The following is a 20938-nucleotide window of genomic DNA, read 5'->3' as shown; positions in this document are numbered from 1 at the left end:
TTGTGGAGCTCCTAGTTTTCAAAATGCTTTCATATGATATAAATGGCAGCTTTGATGAAATGTTTTGTATGAAAAACTACATTGTGATGGATGTTTTTCTCTGATAAGTGATGAAAGGGATTTTATGGATTAAAGTCACTTGAAACAAATATTCAATATTGTACACACGGAATCACAATTAGACATCCCTCAATTGTTTAAACAATGCTACAAGGGATGTGTCTCACATAATAAATTATAAATATATATTATAAGGATAAATAACCCAACAAGTATTTAATATATCGTCTTGCCTTATACTTTTAGTCGCTACATCCATCCAGTTGCTATACAAAAACACCATTCTGTGAAATGTACCTCTGGGTTATTCCTATTAATGTGCAGGATTAAAAAGTTTAACAATTTTAAAAAATCCACACATTTAAAACGTAACTTAATAATTCAGGACAAACTGTTGCAGAAAATACCCTTGCAGTAAAAACTGATGAATGGCGTTCTTTCAAAGCGACTGCGAGCAGAAAGGCCATTAAAGCAAGAAAACTTGATTGAATATTATCCGCAATTATTGTGTTCCTTTATAATGCTGTGAGAGATTTTTCTTTATTTTTGACAAGCAATGAAAGCAGCACTATGTTGATTTTTACCTTCTGCCATGCTGGTTTGGCTCATTAGTTTAATTAACAGCTCTCACATCTAATCTTAACTGAATCATTTTCTTTTTCCTTTACAAACACACATCATGAAACTCAACTTTACGCAGGCTTAAATACACTGTACCTTTTTTATGCTTTGAAAATTTGAGGATCGTGTTTGTGTGCTAATGCACTTTCACAATTCTCTTTTCTTAGTGGCCTTCTATACAATTGTTCATTTCTAATGTGATAGGTTTATAAATAGATATACTTTAATAAAAGGAGAGACATCGTAGACATAATCTAGCGATAACTTGCAAGTGAGAATCGGTCCTGGCTCGTCCTTGCCACCGGAGCATTCTGAAGAAAGGCCTCCTCCTCTGTCCATTTCGTCGCACATAGTCAAAACACTTCGGTTATCTTATTCAAACAATTGCATAACCAAATAACACAATTAAGGTCAAAAAACAACTGCAACAACAATTGCAGATCAGATCGGGAACCAAAAACAACTGCATAAGAATTAAGTAAGCATAATAATTTCCATAAAAGGTGAAATGAGCGACAGTATTTTAAAACAATATGCGAGTATTTTCGGAAGTTGATTCGATTATCGCCCTCTGCCGGAATCCAAGTCAAAGCAATTTAAGAGTCCTTCACAGATCTTCATTGCAAACTCAGATCAACAGTCCTCGGCCCGGGACTCGGTGATCTGTCAGGTCAATAGTCCTCAAAACAATTAAATGTCCTCGGAGCCAGCTGCAGGGGGGGTGTCCTTGTTATACTGAGCTTTCGTCCGCTTCTAATGATTAATGTATCACATATACATATAATGATTAATATTCCACACATACATATAATGATTAATACGCACATATATAATAATATCCCAGAATAACCCCAACAGTAATCATAGTAAAAAAGTTACCAAAAAAAAAAATCATTTTCCATACCACTTACCCCGAAAGAGTCCATTGGGGTGCTGGAGCCTATCCCAGCTAACTATGGGCACTAAGCAGGGGAATATAGATGTGGTAGTATTTTCAAAATGTTATCAATGACAATTATTTCAGCAGTGTACACTTTTTAGACTTGAGTACATGGGAAATCTGCAAGAAGCAGTGGATGACAGCTCAAAGATCTCTTGAGTTGACAACTATATGCTGTCGTTAAGGGAAAACACCAGTGTCTGAACCAAAGGCAACCCACAGGGCTTAGACAATTCCAGCACGCTGTTTTTGCTGTCAAACCCCTACATGGTGTTTTGGCGTTGACGACAAAATAGCAGTGAAGCGACGGATATGCATTTGAAAACCTAATGAACAATGTCTGAAGGCAGTGACTTGTATGCCAAACACACACAACACAACATACAGATCAGAAGAAAAATCCTGCCAAGGACTCCGGCTGGGCTATAGCTGTCTTTTTAATGACAGGATGGAATGCGGAGTCCACTTACAAACTGGTGAATAGCACATTAGTACATGCTTCAGATGAACGCATCTCATAAATAGGGTAAACACCCTTGAATCGTCATTTCATTGCATACCAGTTTCTTTTCGACGTGCCGCTCGAGTGGCTTGTAAAATGTGCTCCCTCAGTCCATCCAAATGCATCAAGTCAAAGCACACACGGAATGATATGCTAAAGCTTTGTGCACGCGAAAACATGAGCAACTTTGACTTCAACGGATGTGAAGGCTTGTATTTCAATAGACTGCATCCAGGATTACCCACCTAAGCGCCACAGACTACATTACATATAGGTCATGAGAGCAGTATATGCAAATATAAATATTTTGCACACTATGAAAGGAATTACTATGGATGCCTGTGTGATTTTTACCATCACAAGGTCCAAACATATTAAAATGTTCTAAAAAATGCAACCCATTCGGTAGGCACTCAAGTGTTAAACAAAATGTTTTTTGTTTTTTTGTTTTTTAATGTGGTTGCTGGCATCACCATGTTTATCAGGGAAATAGATTTATTTCCTGGAGCTCAATCTTTGCATGCTTCTGCAAAACTTTCTAAGCTTTCAGGGGGTCCATTTGTCGTGTCGATGACATCTGATGGAATTAAGCCAACATTTCAAAAGATTATTTGGCTCCGCGCCTCATTTCCGCCCTCCATTGCATTTCTGTGGTAACGCCACTGTCAAGTTATGAGGAATGATATTGTGGGGATAAGTCACAGTCATAAAAACAGCAATGTGACATGTGCACACAATTCAGTTTGGCAACATCCCATTCAGTGTAACGCATCAATTCCCACAATGCCTCTTTTTGTCTATTAAGAGGTCTATTGTCAATGAATGACTGGGGGGTTGTTTATTTGTTTTAGTTTTTTTTATTTGCTGGGACAAAAAAAATACATAGAACTGTTACTTATGCTGAAGGACTCCACCAGTGGGATTTATATTTATTGTTTATGACACTCTTTCACTGACTAACAATACAGCCATGCCAAGAAAAACATCAACTTTCCTAATGCATGACATTAGAGATTAGTATTTCCAAGTATAAGCATTTGTATCTGATGTGAAATGTTTTCATTTTTGTTTCATTTAAGATGACAAACTTTATAATCACACTGTAAAGCCAACTTTATCGTGAATTATTTTTAATTTAAAAAAAGGATCAGGTTTGCATGAGCACACACAAAAATATATACAAAAAATGCCTGTTTGAGGTACGGTGCCTTTTGAATGGCTTCTGATATAAACAAGATTAGATTAGCAGGATTTGTGCTCTGCTATTGCTTTGATAAAATTGATTAGAAAGGAATAGGTCTGTTGTTCTAAAAGTTTGTGTGGGTGCAAAATTGAGTGCTCCCACAAACATATGGTGAGTAAAAAGTTATTTAAACTGCCACTATTTTCTGATACAAGCCTTTCATGGACCTCTTTGTTTTTTAGGTGTGGTGTTTCCAATTTTACAGTCAAATAATGGATGTCGAAGCCTAGGCCAATTTCAAATTATGAAAAACTTTGCTTTTATTTATGAGGCTGATAGATTTATTTTTTGGAACTCAGTCATTTGTTTGTTTGCCACTTCCAATTTCATCAATCCAAACTTACTTCACCATTTGCGATTCTCTCAAAAATGTTCCATCATAAAAACAAGCTGGGCTACCTAAAATATAAAACCCTTGCATTTGGCAGATCTCCACAACTTTTACGTCCATTTCCCACAGCATGTAAAAGAAATTAGAGTGGTTGAACACAAAATTTAGCACCTGCTATTTGGGAACTGCTCAAATATTTCAATCTTATGAAGGAGCACAAAACATCTGTTTTACCAAAAACGCTTAAAATGACAGCATGCTATTTCAGATCACTCAATCAGGCTAGTCCATTTTTAGAAGAACATAAACCAACCAATAACACCAATTGACGAATCAAGCTACAATTGTGCTGCTCTACAACATCAATGGAAACCAAATGAGAGTGGAACCCGAGCCATAAAGTGCTGCAGGCAGATACCTTCAGGGAAATAGTTCATCTGATGTGGGCAGGCAAAATTCTCCTTAACAAAGCGTCTAGTGAAATTGACGCTATCAGATCTTGGCCCGGTCGGTCAGTTTAGAATCTATACAGTAACAGCCACATAATCGATCATTTTCACTTAGAGTAGCTCTGTCTTTTAGCAGTGGAAGATGGGGAGGAGAAGCACAGTAAAAAATGCTTTGTCTGGTTAAACTAAATGCAAAGCCCTGCAATGAGATTTGAACATTTCTACTAAAGTACTGTATTTTCCGCCCTATAGGGTGCAACTAAAATACTTAAATTTTCTCAAAAGTGCGCATTATGATCTGATGTGCCTTATATATGGATCAATATTGGTTAATCCACTACCACTACAATCATTACTACTACTACCACTACTACTACCACTACCACTACAATCATTACTACTACTACTACTACTACCACTACCACTACCGCTACTACCACTACTACCACTACTACCACTACTACCACTACCACCACTACCACCACTACCACCACTACCACTACTACCACTACTACCACTACTACCACTACTACCACTACCACTACTACTACGTTTTATAATCCGATCCACCTTTAAAGATGAAATAAATTTTAAGATTCATTGAATGTGCGGAAAAGATGGTACTGGTTCAGATTTCTACACGAACCCTCATGTATGAGGCATCAACTGCAATATATGAAAATTAAGGAGTGACGGAAAAGAAACTATTCAACTGTAAAACCACTGAGGTGGATGTCGTATGTGATCATAGAAAATTGCTTGGCCTTTTCTGCAGCTCCATTTGCTGACAATTAGTTAAAGTAGCGTAATATTATATCATTATCTTCAATAACATCTTAAAAGTTCTTCACAGTAAAGAAACCTTTCAGAAGTTAAGTGCATTTTGAGTCCCTCTTATCAGGATGACTGCGTATTAAAACAATAGTGGTAATCTTTCTTCCATTTCTCGTTTTTACAATTTGGGGTCATACTATATATATTTTTGATTTAGTATGATTTAATAAACAATATTCATGATATGTGGCTTCCTGCCTGTTTTCTGTTTTATTTTGCAGAGAACATTCGGGCCCATTTTTCTTGGGGTTGTTTCCACCCATTGGGAATTGCATGTCGGAATTGCGAAAGGACCGAGATTTATTGGATGCATCCAGCAACTTCAGGTCAACTCAAAGGACGTTTCTTTGGTGGGTGAAGCCGTGAGAGGGGGAAATATCAAGAACTGCGACCCACCTGTTTGCCAGCACCTTCTTTGTTTGAATGGGGGGAGCTGTCTCAGGTACTTATTTCAGCCAGTTTGCCAGCACCTTCCTTGTTTTAATGAGGAGAGCTGTCCAGGGTACTTATTTCAGGACTCTTGAAAATGACAGCGCCTATGTAATACATTTTTAAAAAAAATATAGGATCTTAACATACCTAGTAGTAACACACATGGAGAGGAGGCAAAAAATAAAATAAAAAAATATAAAAATCACACTGTGCATCCAGTTTTCATGCACTCAGGCACAGGTGTCAAAGTGGCGGCCCGGGGGCCAAATCTGGCCCGCCGCATCATTTTGTGTGGCCCGGGAAAGTAAATCATGAGTGCCAAATTTCTGTTTTAGGATCAAATTAAAATGAAGAGTATAGATGTATATTAAATTTCCTGATTTTCCCCCTTTTAAATCAATAATTGTAATTTTTTAATCAATTTTTCTGTTTTTATTTCAAAAATCATTTTGTAAAATCTAAAAATATATTTTAAACAGGCTATAATAAACATTTTTTTAGATCTATAAAAAACTGCATATTCAGGGATTTTAATCCAGTTCTTTTAATCCATTTATTAAAAAAATCTAAATATTATCTAAAAGGGTCCGACCCACGTGAAATCAAGTTGACGTTAAAGCGGCCCGTGAACCAACCCGAGTCTGACACCCTTGATTTAAAGTATTTAAGCATTTAAAGCAACAAAACTTTTGTGAAGCTGCTGGATTCCCCTGAACTAGTATTAGACAACTGTATCAATTTATTCTAACGCAATTATGCTTGTTGGCTTTTTCCCCCAAAAACATCTCATATAGTAATGAAAAGATCTTAACTTCTTATTACAAACTTCATATAAATAATTTAGCACTGATGCTTCTGGGTTGTAGATTTAACCTTGATAGCATATGAAATATCCTAGTTACAAAAATATGATAGATTTAAAGGTTACCTTAATTTCCTAGTTGAGTCTGGTCTATGATCCAATCTCCCTTCATGTTTAGCTATCTTAGTTCAGTGGAACACAATCACAAGTCATTTCGCAGTATTTTGACCCTCTTTGTTAGTCTGTACAGATGATTTGTAATGCACTTTCCCCTTAGCTAATCTAAAAGGTAGGTGATGTAAATGACTTTTTTGTTGTATTATGACACAATTAATTAACAGTTACATTTGTTTAACAGGAAATGAAAGTGGGCACCCTGATTATTGAGATAAGAACAAGCTTGGCGAATACCAATTAGGATGTGATGGTATTGTGGTTCTAGTGGTTTGTCATGTGTTAAAGAGGTCGCGCAATTATCCCAGTGTGATAGACACCCATTAATGTAAGTGTCTCTTGCATGACACACAATATAAGGGGGTCATTGAGAGTTCGCAAAACACAATTGGATGACGGAAGATAGTGGTTTTGACACAAGTTGTTTATTAAAGTGTTGCATATTATGCTTAGGGCATCCATGTATACACGACACTACTGTGAAATGCCAAAAGACTGTATCGGAGTTATCATTGTGTCATTCTTTAATATGCTCATTGGAAGGGCGGCCCGTTGGGGTGAGTGGTTAGTGCCTCACAGTTCTAGGGTCCTGGGTTTGATTCCAGTTCGGGGGCAGTTTGGATGTAACCTATTTTTCGTACTTTGAATTGCACTTTTTCACAGTTTGCAACTAATAATCAATTGCAACTTCATTTTCGGGCTGGTACGACTTGTACTCCGATACGATTTATAGTCCAAAAAATACGGTGAACAGCTCTACGTAGCTAAAATGTATTTCTTTTATTTATCAAGCGAGTTAGTTGTTCCACACTTGTCTGAGTTTGTTCAAAATGCTTTCAAGGTAGTCAGGCAAAATGGCAGCCAACTTTATTGGTTTGGAAAGGGGTCCCGAGCCTCGCTTCCCCCTGCTCTGGGATATAGCACTTAATTTGATAATCCACACTGTGGATTTCATAAAGGAAAATGCATCTGCTGGATACAGTTTGACTCCCACCAGTCTCTGTCTGCAAGTGGTGTCCTGCTAGGGGGCCCTTTTGTTGATGTTTTTGAATTTGTGTGGGTGTATTGTGAGCCTTTTGGAGGAACAGATGGCTGCATTTTTCACTGCTGCTCTCTGTCATTGAAGCACAAAGGCCCACATATAAAAACCACATGATTTTCACAACAGCACAGTGGTTCACTTTTTTTTTCTCCAATAACTCCAAGTATTACTGAAACAACTACCTTGGAGTTAGGACATTATCAAATCGAAATTCTTGGTAAAATGAATGAACGTGTACAAATTATTGTCAAGTCTTTAAAATAGAAAAATGCAAATTACTCTCATGTTGAAAATATAGTATATATCTCTAATCATAATTCTATGAATAATGATAATAGTTTGTTGTGATGAATGAATTTGTACATATTTTTCAGCTAATATTTATTTCAAAATAGAAAATGTCCGGGGACAATAAGTTAAAGCCTACTGTAATGCTAAAATCGTATCCGTTGGTGTCTATCATAAAGTATGTTAGAATGGAACATTTTTATTGCTTTTTTAAAATAATTTAATCAAATGAAAACCCCTGCAGGTAAAGTCGCTCATTTAAGGAAATTAAATACTATGTGTTAACCTGCAAGTGATTGAATTTGAGAAAATTAGGTTAAGGCAATGTAGATGAGGAATTACTCAAAGGGCATGTTTTCAGCGCATTATTCAAGAAATGCAAAAAACTAAAATTACCGGTAATTGGTTTTCTCTGCTGAATAAATCCACAGAGGACAGCAGTGTCAGCATGCCACGTCGCAGGTGCATCCTCTGGGTTTTTTTTGTTTGTTTTTGTCCCTGTACGGCCTTCGGCTTGGACCATCCCAAGTTCCATATTTGCAGAGCGAGAATATATTCTAAACCTTTGAGAAATTGCATGTGAGTGATGCTTTGCTTTGACAGTTTGTTTGAAACAACCTGGACAGAAGCTCAGTAGAAGTCGCCCTTTGTCACTGATGGGCAAGCCAAGAGTGTCTGTACGAGGTTAGGGAAATGTCGCCGAGCCGTCTGCTCAAACAAGAGCCTGAGTACATCAGGTGAATGTCACCGCGAAATTCAAGTTCTCCTTTATTCCCCGGCTAGTATTAAAATTCACCGAGGGAACCGTGAGGTGATGTTGAGATGATTTATCCTACCGCCTCTGCCAGAGCTCTCAATTGTCATGCTTCCAACTGTCTGTTTGCAATAATAGAGGGCAAGCGTTTCATACTAAAGTACTACTAGTCTATAAATAACATCCACTTGAAACAGCGGTCCATTTTATTTTTTTTTGTTTTTTTTAAAGTAGGATAGTGTGGACTAGTAACTATTTCACCCAGATGAGAAACTTGGGAGTTGAATCTCATCATCGGCTTGCATACCAACAAGCACTTGAAAAGAAGTGTTTAGTACATAATTTAACGCGGATGACATTTATGAAACGTCTTTGGAGGTTATTGTTTCTGTGATATTCTGTGTAGCAATATAGTGAAGCTGGCAAAATATTTATGAATTTATCTGAGTCAGTTGTTTTAGAGCAAGGGTGTCAGACTTGGGTTGGTTCGCGGGCCGCTTTAACGTCAACTTGATTTTAAGTGGGCCGGACCATTTTAGATATAATATTTAGATTTTTTTTAATAAATGGATTAAAAGAACTGGATTAAAATCCCTGAATATTCATTTTTTATAGATCTAAAACAATGTTTATTTTAGCTTTTTTATATATATTTTTAGATTTTACAAAATGATTTTTGAACTAAAAACAGAAAAAAATGACTAAAAAATTACAATTAGGAAATCAGGAAATTTAATACACATATATACTTTTCATTTTAATTTGATCCTAAAACAGAAAGTCGGCACTCATGATTTACTTTCCCGGGCCACACAAAATGATGCGGCGGGCCAGATTTGGCCCCCGGGCCGCCACTTTGACAGATGTGTTTTAGAATGTACAATTGCAAGAAAAGTTGGGGGAACCCCATTTTGAGATTCTCTTTTCTCTGTGACATGCTTGGGGATGAGGAGAAAGATTTTAAGGGTTTGTTGCAATGGACAAATTTGAAGTAAAGTTTCTCATTTAGATGAATATGCAAAAATAAAAGAAAGAAATAGGACCATTTCATCATCAAAGCTGCCACAGGGACATTTGAGGCAATTAAAAATTCAAAAGTATTTATAGACTTGCTTTTTTTCCTCTCTCCTCAACTTAGCACAGTGGTTTTTTAATGTTATACTAAATGCAGAGCTCAGTTTTGAGGCCATGTACTTAGTCTTCATTAAGTAAGGCATTTCATTAGCGTGTTTCTACAATGAGTCACTTTCTTCACAGCTGAAGACGAGTCATGTTATTTCTCTAAAAGGTCATAAATAGGATCGTGACCATCCATTGTTTAGTCAAAACAATCTTATCCAATACATGATAACAATGCATTCAGTCTTTCCCAAAGGATTACATTGACGTGTATTATTTTTCAAGCCTTGCTCATAAAGTCATCGATTTGATAAAGCTCTGACTCTGGATGTAAAGTTTTATCAAACAAATGAGATGATGGAAAGGCTGCAGTTGGGAAAAAAATCACTACAAATTAGGTTGAGTAAGCATGAACAACAATTTGATTTTTTTTCCTCATCAATCACTTTGCCACCAAATGTGTTTGTTTGCCTCTCAGCATGTGATTCCCATAAATAACTATTTTTTTTAAATCCCCTAGCCTTTTTAACACTTGATCCAATGATGTCATGACCACAAACCTCCTCCAAAGCTTTACAGCCTCTATGATCTGCTATAGAATGTTCTGAATCATGTCAAAAAATGTAAGGCACCTCAGTTGGATTTGTCGAGTTAGGAGGATGTCCAAGCATCTGTGGTAATCCACCGAGCCAATCATGATGGTCAATCTCGTCATCAGGATTCATTACTAAGAGTCCTCATGTATTTATGTAGAGTCACAGAATTTCCTAAGGCATTTCTCATGATTGACAAGCAACCGTAATTGATTCTTAGCGGTTGACAGATGTCTTTCATTAAAACGAATGCACTTGTTTACTCAAGCAAACTTTGTTCTTGTTCATACATGGAACATTTTTCAAACACTCACAAGCAGTGCGACAGTGCGTGGCTGTGTACGATTGCACCTTCCAAATGGCATTAGAAGGTCATTAATACTGCTTTCTTGATAGCAGAACACAGTCGCGTTCAACAATGCACTTTGCAGGCGACAGAATGTAAATATTTCATTTCTGGCAGGCAGTTTCTCAAGAAGCAAAAACACACCCTGCAGAGCTACTGCACCAAACACATGATTAATTTATGGGGCTGAAACTCACCAGTGCCTCCTCGATCTGTGACTAACCCTCAGTACACATCTTTTCTGCCACAACGTCAAATGTTGGTTTGTGTCATTGCCAAGCAAGAGGCAAAGGAGGAAAATTCCATTGTTTGTCTATTTTCTGACCTAGAAAACCTCACTGATTGTCTTGAGTTAGTTGGCGGCTGCAAAACAAAAACAAAAAACAATTAACTGCACAGTATGGGATTGTATATATAAAAAAATCACTATGGTAACGCTGGTATACATAAATAATAGATTGACATTGTCTTTATCTACACAATGTGTTCACACTGTACGAGCATAAATTTCACGATGTTTCTGCTTGATCGGCACGTGACCGGATGTTTGGCCGAAAGACGTTTGGTCGACCGGACGTTTGGTCGCCGGGTTCGCTCGCTGTCAAATTATGACTTTACTGTTGATATTTTGATATTAGATATTTAGATATTAAACTCTCTCTCTCTCTCTCTCTCTCTCATGATTATAATTTTGAGAGCTGGTTTAAACAGTAACAACCCGGCGACCAAACGTCCGTTCTACCAAACGTCCGGTCGACCAAACGTCCGGGGACCAAACGTCTTTCAACGAAACGTCCGAGTACCGATTCGGCATGTAGTAGATATCCTCTCACATGTAATCCTAGTATGTTGCATTTGTTCTGCCATAGCTTTTGATGTAAACAGAATTGGCGCTTATCATAAACCTCTTGCAGACTAAGCAGAACAGCCCGCGGCTATTTAGTAATATTCTTCTGTATATTGATTGCTCTGCTGTAGCATCATTTAAATTGTCTAACCGTCATTTGCCTTTCATTCTAAGTTTAATATGCAGATTAAAATCTCTCAATTGTTGTGGAGGAGTATCTGTCGACCGTATGCACTAAGGCTCTGCTTCAATTAAAATAAGTTTATGTACAATTCTTAGTTTGCACATGCAAACGTTTTACACAGCAGTCCCATTTATCACCCACACATCTCGCCATGTTGTTTCACCTCTCGGTCTAATGATGCCTCCCTACGTGTGTCTGCCATTTAGTGATTCAGAGGACTGGTTCTGCAAGTGTCCCCCGCTTTACACTGGCCAGCTGTGCCAGTTTATGACCTGTGACCGCAACCCCTGCAGTCAGGGAGCCACATGCATCCCAAAGTCACCACTAGAGGCAGTGTGTCTTTGTCCTTACGGAAAACAAGGCCTACTTTGTGATGAAGGTAAGTTTTTGGGTCAAAATACACAAACTTTGTAATCCATTTACCGACCATTGTTCACTCTTTAGAGCACAGGTGTCAAAGTGACGGCCAAGGGGCCAAATCTGGCCCGCCACATCATTTTGTGTGGCCTGAGAAAGTAAATCATGAGTGCAGACTTTCTGTTTTAGGATCAAATTAAAATGATAGATAAAGATTTATATTATATTTGCTGATTTTCCCCCTTTTAAATCAATAATTGCAATTTTTTAATCAATTTTTTTTACTGTATTTAGTTCAAAAATCATTTTGTAAAATCTAAAAATATATAAAAATATTTTCTGTTTTCCACTTTAATATGGAACATAATTTAAAAAAAAAAAGTTTCCTTTTGAAATGAAAACCAATTATTAAATGATTTTCTCTTACTAAGAAAAAAAGATTAAATAAACATTGTTTTAGATCTATAAAAAAATTAATAATTAGGGCTTTTAATCCAGTTACTTTAATCCATTTATAAAAAAAATATCCAAATATAATATCTAAAATGGTCCGGCCCACGTGAAATCAAGTTGACGTTAAAGCGGCCCGCGAACCAACCCGAGTCTGACACCCTTGTTTTAGAGGAAATGTTTTCGGCGTCCAATATTATGTTTTTAATAACGATGTTTATATATGTCTTTGTCCTCTAAAATACAGCCTTTATATGAATGAACATCCAAAACAAGGCATTTTTCCCCATTTTCAAAATGATGCCCCTAAAACAGCAGTCACATCAGAGCGCTGTAGATTTTGCAGCTTTATTAAGGCACTCCTCTGCAAACAGTTGGTGAATGGAAGCCTTGAGCAGTTGGTCGAATGAGTGCCTGTTGTTAAGTAAAGGGATTAATGGAACTAAATTGTGCTGAGGATGTAGAAATGTGCTCTTCCTCCAGCAATAAAGTTGGATAATCAAAGGAAAGCTCACAGTTGATTTGCTGAATATTTCAAAGCACTTTTAAGTTAATCAGATCGTATTTACTTACAGCAACTTTCCTTAACAGTTTTGCTCTAAAAGTTCAATTTTTTTTTTACGATTAAGAACTGTTTATTTTGCGAATCCATTAAAGCACAGGTGTCAAAGTGGCGGCCCGGGGGCCAAATCTGGCCCGCCGCGTAATTTTTTGCGGCCCGGGAAAGTAAATCACGAGTGGCGACTTTCCGTTTTACAATCAAATTCAAATAAAGATTATATAGATGTATATTATATTTCCTGATTTCCCCTTTTTAAATCAAGAATTCAAATTTTTAATCCAATTTTTCAAAATGTTTTTAGTTCAAAAAGCATTTTGTAAAATCTAAATACATAAAAATATTTTCTGTTTTCCACTTATATATTTTTAAGTTCAATATTTATTTGTTTACTTATATATAAATATACATTGTTTTAGATCTTTAAAAAAACGGAATATTTAGGGCTTTTGATCCAGTTCTTTTAATATGATTTTCAATAAAAATATCAAAATATTATATCTAAAATGGTCCGGCCCACATGAAATCAATTAATGCGGCCCGCGAACCAACCCAAGTTTGACACCCTTGTTTTAAAGAGTCATCCAATAAAGAGTTAGGCCTAGTTCTCGCAAGTGAGGGTTTTGCATGACCAAACTAAAGAGCAGCATGGTGCTTGGCATATCATAGAAATGCTCCAGCACCCACATCATACCAGACGCATCAATTCAACCATCCAGCACACACCGAGCCTACGCCTGACATTTAGATGCTGCCAACATTCGATAAGATCAGCACAATCGCAGCTGATCACTCCCAAGGGTCATGTTGTATGCTCATCTCAAGGCCTCAGAACCCATTTCCTAATCTGTATTAGCCTCTAAAAAAACTAGCCCAGTAGTCCTTCATGATATGTTGTTTTACCTTTGTCATTCTAAAACTTGGGTTGGTTCGCGGGCCGCTTTAACATCAACTTGATTTCACGTGGGCCGGACCATTTTAGATATAATATTTAGATTTTTTTTTTATAAATGGATTAAAAGAACTGGATTGAAAGCCCTGAATATTCAGTTTTTTATAGATCTAAAACAATATTTATTTTAGCTTTTTTAAATATATTTTTAGATTTTCACAAAATGATTTTTGAACTAAAAATACAGAAAAAAACGGATTAAAAAATTACAATTATTGATTTAAAAGGGGGAAAATCAAGAAATTTAATATACATCTATACTCTTCATTTTAATTTGATCCTAAAACAGAAAGTCGGCACTCATGATTTACTTTCCCGGGCCACACAAAATGATGCAGCGGGCCAGATTTGGCCCCCGGGCCGCCACTTTGACACATGTAAATTCTACGCTATTCCCGTGAAGTCCTTTTCTAAAGGACAACCTTAAATCCTATGCATGACCTCGGGAAATAGTTCAAGGAACTTGTTGATTCCACTCGATAAACTATTAGCAATAGTCAAAGAACAGCACATGTTCCTTTTCAGCATTCAAGTAATCACATTTCATTTTTCAAACCCTGAGGGATGATTACTCCATGTCAAAGCAAGAACTCTTATGGTTTTAAAGGACGGCCAACCAAAGAGGCTTAGGTGGCGTAGCTTAAAGGTCAGAAGAAAAGAAAACAAGATTTTGTACCCTTAGCGTAATATTTTCAGCTCTGCTCTCAAGTGCACTTAAATTGATACAGTTGCTCTCTGAACAACCGGGAAACCAAGTGCAACGGATGTCGGAGTGGCTTAGCGGATGCCATGAAACATTCATGTATATTTTCACTGACTTCCTTCAGAATTATTAATAGTCTACCTTTGCAGAAATGTTGCTCAGACAGCCAGACAATGTTGGGACTGAACGAGGCGGGCAATCCAGAGCACGGTACTTTTCGGCACACTTAAAACGATTTGATTTGTCCAAAAAATTGGTGGTGTGGCTTATAATCCAATATGCCTGATACTACTATAGCATTTCTCGTTGAGTTTAATGACCTCGAATCGATTTTTGTTGGAGCATAACTGTATTATACGACTCCTGTCAAATGCTCAAGACACACATTTATCATTCATTCATCAAACCCATAAATACAGCAAAGAAACAAATAGTAAACAAATAAAAAATGAAACTAATATTCTAAAATTACAAGAACAAAAGCACAATATTGATGCACTAATGCACAGGTGTCAAAGTGGCGGCCCGGGGGCCAAATCTGGCCCGCCACGTAATTTTGTGCGGCCCCGAGAAAGTAAATCATGAGTCCCGACTTTCTGTTTTAGGATCAAATTTAAAATAAAGAATATAGATGTGTATTATATTTCCTGATTTTCCCTTTTTAAAATCAATTATTGCATTTTTTTAATCCAAGTTCAAAAAGCATTTCATCTAAAAATAAATATCTAAAAATATTTTCAGTTTTCCACTTTAATATTGAACATATCTTTTAAAAAGACGTTTCCCCCTACTAAGGAAAAAAAATCTCAAGTAAACATTGTTCTAGATCTATGAAAAAAATGAAGATTTAGGGTTTTTGATTCAGTTCTTTTAATCCGATTTTTAAAACATATTATATCTAAAATTGTCCGAGTTGACGTTAATGCGGCCCTTAAACCAACCCGAGTTTGACACCCTTGCACTAATGCGTCTTATAATCAGGCTGTTATAATTTATTCATTGATTATGCACCTAATGAAACCAAAAATAAAAGGTAAATTTATTTAGAAATAGGGTATGGGGACTATTTTGGATGTGCAGATGTCCCTTTATTTAGTCCAAATTTTACTAATTTTGGCATGTAATGTAACTACCTATGGTAGGTGTTTAAAAAAATAAAGATTAAACACCGTAAAAGGTGACAATGTCCACATAATTGGCAAAAGAAAATGGTTCCTGTTGCATGTAACATGTTAATTGCAAGAAATAAGAGCAACAATTGTCTAATTTTAAGCAATACAGCTTAACGTTAACGATACCTGGGATGATGCCGAGGCATTATCGATCATTTATATGCATGAAGAGGGCAATTGAATAGCAGAATTTTGAGCCTGTTGCTATCACAACAAGCATGAAAGGTGTCCTCCAGCTAAGAAAAAATAACTGATGTTTTGAAAAAAAAATCCAGCCTTTTTACATCGAGTGAGTACATACTGCAAAATCAAATACAGAGGTGCAATTCAAGTTGAGCGCTTTATAGCACAACACTGTCATTGTGACTCAACGTGAATTGAATACGACTGTTCTGGCATTGTGTGTAGCGGGAGGATGAAGAAGTCACAGGCTGCTTGCCAAAATTCAGCCTAAATAGCTTCTAATGGAAATAGAATGGGACTGGAGAGGTGCTGGTGTTTGAAAACGGGTCATCGTCTAATAGTATTCTGAAAGGTTTCAATACGCTCAAACAGATGCACTGTGTGGCAATAGTGCCATCTTTTGGCAAACTGTGATGGAAAGCCACTGTCTCCTTCTAAAAATGTCTTTTTTTGTCTTGCAGCGGTCAACATCACGCGTGCCAGATTCAGTGGCACGGACGTCTTTGGCCTCACATCTTTTGTGGCCTTCACAAGTATTCCGAGTCTCAATTTGTTCTACGAGTTCCAGCTTAAGTTCACTCTGGCCAATAACTCTTCTGCTGTGAAAGACAACTTGATTCTATTCGCTGGGACGAAAGGACAAGGTCAGCAACTCGTACACTTTTGTGTTTTATCAATAACTGAGATGTTGAATCCACTGCAGTCTTTAAATGAATAGAATCCTTTGGAGCAAAACCAATTAGGAAGGCACATTTAAAAAAAAAATAATAATAATTTGTTTGATAGGCATTTTTATTTTTTTCCATGTTTAATTAGAACATTCCTCATTTCAAACAGAACCTGTTTTCGTCATACTCCATCTTGTTTCAAAGTCACAAAACAGGGCATCTTTGTAAAGTATTATTTTTATTATAGTGGCATGTTTGTTGTATATCTGCCAGAAATAATTCCATGTTTATTTCTAACATTGGAGGTTTTAATCATCCTACCATGCAGATTCTGTTGTCTTCTTTGAATTGGAAACAAACAGACACAACCTCAGTAGCAATAAGAATAAAGAAATAGGTTTGGGAGAGAAATTGTGCAAAGACAAAGAAAGGAGAAAAGCTGAATAATTGAAGCAAAAATTGCTTAAATGGAATGTCTGCTTTGATCAACTCCTCAAAACTATGAAGCACAATTATTTGACTAATGCATAAGATCACGTTACACACAATCACAGCGGTTGCAGTGATGAACATTGTCGTCTACAATGTGCCTTCGAGCAACCCCATTTATAATTGAGTTTAAATGTGGGTAATTGATTGTTATTGTTTTGTAGGTTCCAGTTCAGTGAGAGTTCATGATATTTATAAGATATTTATGTCCTAACTGTATTCTATCTGGAGCCGTGCTCATTATTCATTCAAGACTTTTTCCACCAGGCACCGACGGTGACGACTTTTTTGTCTTGGGTATACGGAAGAGGAGAGTTCTCCATAAATTCAACCTTGGCTCAGGTATTGCAACCATCGTCTCGGATCGACTGGACCTCCACGTGGACGTCCACACGGTCACATTTGGAAGGACCAATAAAACCGGATGGCTAAAGGTGATTGGATCGTGCCTTATTCGATTGCAAGGCATCGAACATACCCGGCAACCGGTGTAACACCCCCCACCCCCTTAAAGGCAAATTGATCACTAACGACTTGAAATAGCATTTTATTCTCGTCCTTCTTCTCCTTTATACGTGTCCTCGACAATGTGAGCTGTGTAATATATCCATCCGCCTTGCGCTTGTTATTTTTGGTACATAATCCCAATGGAGAAACATGTCTTGAAATTCGCCAGAACAGCGTGACCAATAATTGAGGTCTACATTTGTATCATGCAAAAAACACCAGCATTTAAGAGCTAAGTGAATCGAATCAATAGGAGGTCATGCATTCCGACACTTGGGACTTTTAAATAATTTACTTGCTGGAGTATTGACAACATCTTTCTTAGGTTGACGGACAAAGGACCAGAACGGGCTCGTCTCCAGGACCTCTGCGGGGCCTCGGTGCTGTCAAGCTCCTCTTTGTAGGCGGTTATAATGAGTACACCCCTGACCTGCTGCCACTTGGCTCTAGGTTCCGTCAAGGCTTTCAGGGTAAGACAGCCACTTTAAGCAGTTTGCACTAAGAGCACTGGAGCTTGGCCTTCATCCCAGGATGGTTGCGCTTTTGTAAGCAGAACGGAGGCATATAAGGCAAGGACAGAGCACACAGATTGCGTCTATCAACACCTTTAATTGCTGATGCGTGAAGGCATTTTGCAGCCACCATTTCCCTCAATAATCAAGATAGTACAGTATGTAGTGATCATATGGTGCACCCATTTTCTATACATTGCCTTATTAGGTTCATATATAGGAGTATTTGTTGCATTTTTGGATGGGCATTTTTTTTTATTTTAGCAGAAACCAAGAACAAACATAGGTTTAAGTTACAATAGTAAGATGGAGAACAGGGATATGGTAACATAAACGTTTTTCAGATAACTATAGCCTAAAAAAATATACATAACAAGCTTTCGATTGTCATGGATAGAAAAAATTATAAGTCGCACTTGAGTATTAGTTGCAAGCTCAGCGAAATTATGAAAAAAAAGTGCAACCTATAGTCCGTAAAATACGGTCGTTCACTTTGCAGTATGACAAATATTCCATCAAACTCTAATTTCTACCAAGAGACAATTTAGAGTTTTATAGTGATGCGTGCTTTGGAACTTTTACACTTTTACATAAAAGTGTAAGTTTTGTTTAGGAGCTGTTGTGTTTAATGGTTAATGTTTACGCAGCCCGATAATTGCAAACAGAGCCAAAAAAATGAAGTCCGTCCTTGCAGAATTATGTGCTTAATAATAGAATTGCAAGTCACATCTGAACGGAGGAAGGCAGGTCACAGAGGGCATTTTAATTCAATCTTAAATGAAGGGACACTTTGTTTGAATGGAAATGCCTGGTCACCTTGCTCGTTAAAATAGATTGCAGTGTGCATTATTGAGATTGTAATTGGAACAATTATTACCAAATAATTATCATGAATGCGACTAGGATGCCAATTGTAAGCAGGAATGTGTTTATTTTCTGCACCTGCTCTTGTGCAAACATTGACATAAGTATACATTCAGGATTCAGACCGACTTGTAAGTTTTTAGTGTTAACGCTATGATGCATTTATATTTTGCTTATGATTTTTGGCATTTATTTCAATTCAACCTTTAAAATTGATTTTTTTCCCCCAAATCAAATCAATTGTGGGTAACACAGTTCCCATATTCAACCTGACTCACCACCGTCTCCATGTTGGTAAGCTCAACACCAGCAGTCCCGGGGATGTAATGAGAACTCACTGGTGTCTAATCAGATCTGTGTGACCTTCCTGGAGCCCTAATCATGATGGCTGGCAGTGAACACACTGATAATTCACTTCACTCCCAGTTATCAACAGATCCACACTCCCCCTGTGGAAAGGTGGCAGAGGAGACGCGGTGACTCCTGAAATGAATCAATCTGCCAATTTGAGCCAGTGATCAAATCACCAGTAACTGGGAATAGTGCTTGTTGACGCTCGACATCATTCAATGCAAATATTCTTATTGAGGGCATTTCCTCAACACAATGTTTACCTGAGACTTAATGTACATTTATATGCTATAATATACGTGTATAAATTATGTCACTTTAGTCTGCCTTTAGATGGCATCAAGGCACAAATGTTCACGAATGACCGTGACTTTTTTTAGTGCATCTTGTTTGTCCCAGGGACCAATACAAGAGTGCAATTTTTATGTCTCCCCTCGTGCTCTGCACTTAGAGACAAAGTAAATATTGCCTGGATGAAAATAAATGTTGAAAGCAAAAGTCAAACATGACGAGGAAAGTGCTGGATGACAGCCACTGACATAGTTGTTTGGTTTTTGTGTCAATTCTGAGAGACAAACAGTCACATTAATGTTATTTTTGCAAGAGTCAATGTTTTGACAATCGGTGACAGGATCACCAATTCTCATTGGAGTCAAAGGTAAAAAAAAATGGGTTATTAAAAAGTTGACTTTTTATGGTATTTTAACCAATTTCTAACTTTAATAATAGACTTTCATGGAACCTCTTGATCTGAGACGCACTTAAAACTTCCCATCTGTCTGCTTTTTCAAGGGTGCATTTTTGACATGTACTTGCGCACAAGAAGAAACGGCGCTGTCCAGGTCCTGAAACGACCTGCCTTTGGGCGAAGCGTGGGTCAGTGTGGGGTCAACATGTGTGATCACGTTCACTGCAAGAATGGAGGAACGTGTGTGGACTCTGGTTCATCCGTGTTGTGAGTCTACATTTTTTATTCCAAGATCTTACTGAAGAATATTGAAAGGTAAATCATTATCTTTGTGTGGGTATTTTCCTCTCGCAGTTGCCAGTGCCCTTTAGGACGGAAGGGAGCACTGTGTTCGGAGACGGCGTCGGTGTGCGATGGCGCACATGCCCCTCCGCCTCTGTGCGCTCTGGGCTCCACCTGCATCCCTCTTCCAAATGGATATACCTGTCAGTGCCCCCTGGGAACAGCGGGACTCCACTGCGAGAAAGGTCAGCCCATCAAACCCAATCTTCATCATTACACGTGTTTTTTTTTCTCTGTTCATTTTGTCAACAAGGAAGCACTTTGGCTGCTCAATTATTTAACTGCTCTATTGTCCCCATTTCAGCTGTGAGCATCAGTGATCCATTCTTCAGTGGGAAGCACTCCTCCTGGATGTCCTTCCCCCCAATGAAGATGAGACACAGGACCGTTTTACAGATGCAGTTCCAACCTTTATCACCTGATGGCATCCTTGTCTATGTTGCGCAGAATCTTGGCAACCGAGCAGGTAATATTTACAATTGGACTTTCTTATTGCAAACACAAAATACACACGTTTTGGTCATTTCTCTATCTATCAACTAGATGTATTTTTTGCCGCCAAAAAATAATTCACACAGAT

General features: G+C 37.5%; 1 protein-coding gene across 5 annotated transcripts in view; it reads left to right on the top strand.

Annotated features, from left to right (window-relative positions):
• The window catches only part of eys (eyes shut homolog), a 201395-nt gene that overhangs the window by 178082 nt on the left and 2375 nt on the right, over positions 1-20938 (top strand). For all 5 annotated transcript variants that reach the window (XM_077612551.1, XM_077612553.1, XM_077612552.1 and 2 more), the window contains 8 exons: positions 5202-5422; positions 11768-11940; positions 16399-16581; positions 17362-17528; positions 17927-18071; positions 20121-20283; positions 20371-20543; positions 20663-20824. In XM_077612551.1, coding sequence (XP_077468677.1) covers positions 5202-5422; positions 11768-11940; positions 16399-16581; positions 17362-17528; positions 17927-18071; positions 20121-20283; positions 20371-20543; positions 20663-20824 — 1387 coding nt within the window. The remainder of the gene's footprint in view (positions 1-5201; positions 5423-11767; positions 11941-16398; positions 16582-17361; positions 17529-17926; positions 18072-20120; positions 20284-20370; positions 20544-20662; positions 20825-20938) is intronic.

This window comes from Stigmatopora argus, chromosome 11 (genome assembly GCF_051989625.1).
Source record: "Stigmatopora argus isolate UIUO_Sarg chromosome 11, RoL_Sarg_1.0, whole genome shotgun sequence".
NCBI lineage: Eukaryota > Metazoa > Chordata > Actinopteri > Syngnathiformes > Syngnathidae > Stigmatopora > Stigmatopora argus.
This window is presented reverse-complemented; position numbering and strand designations above follow the sequence as displayed.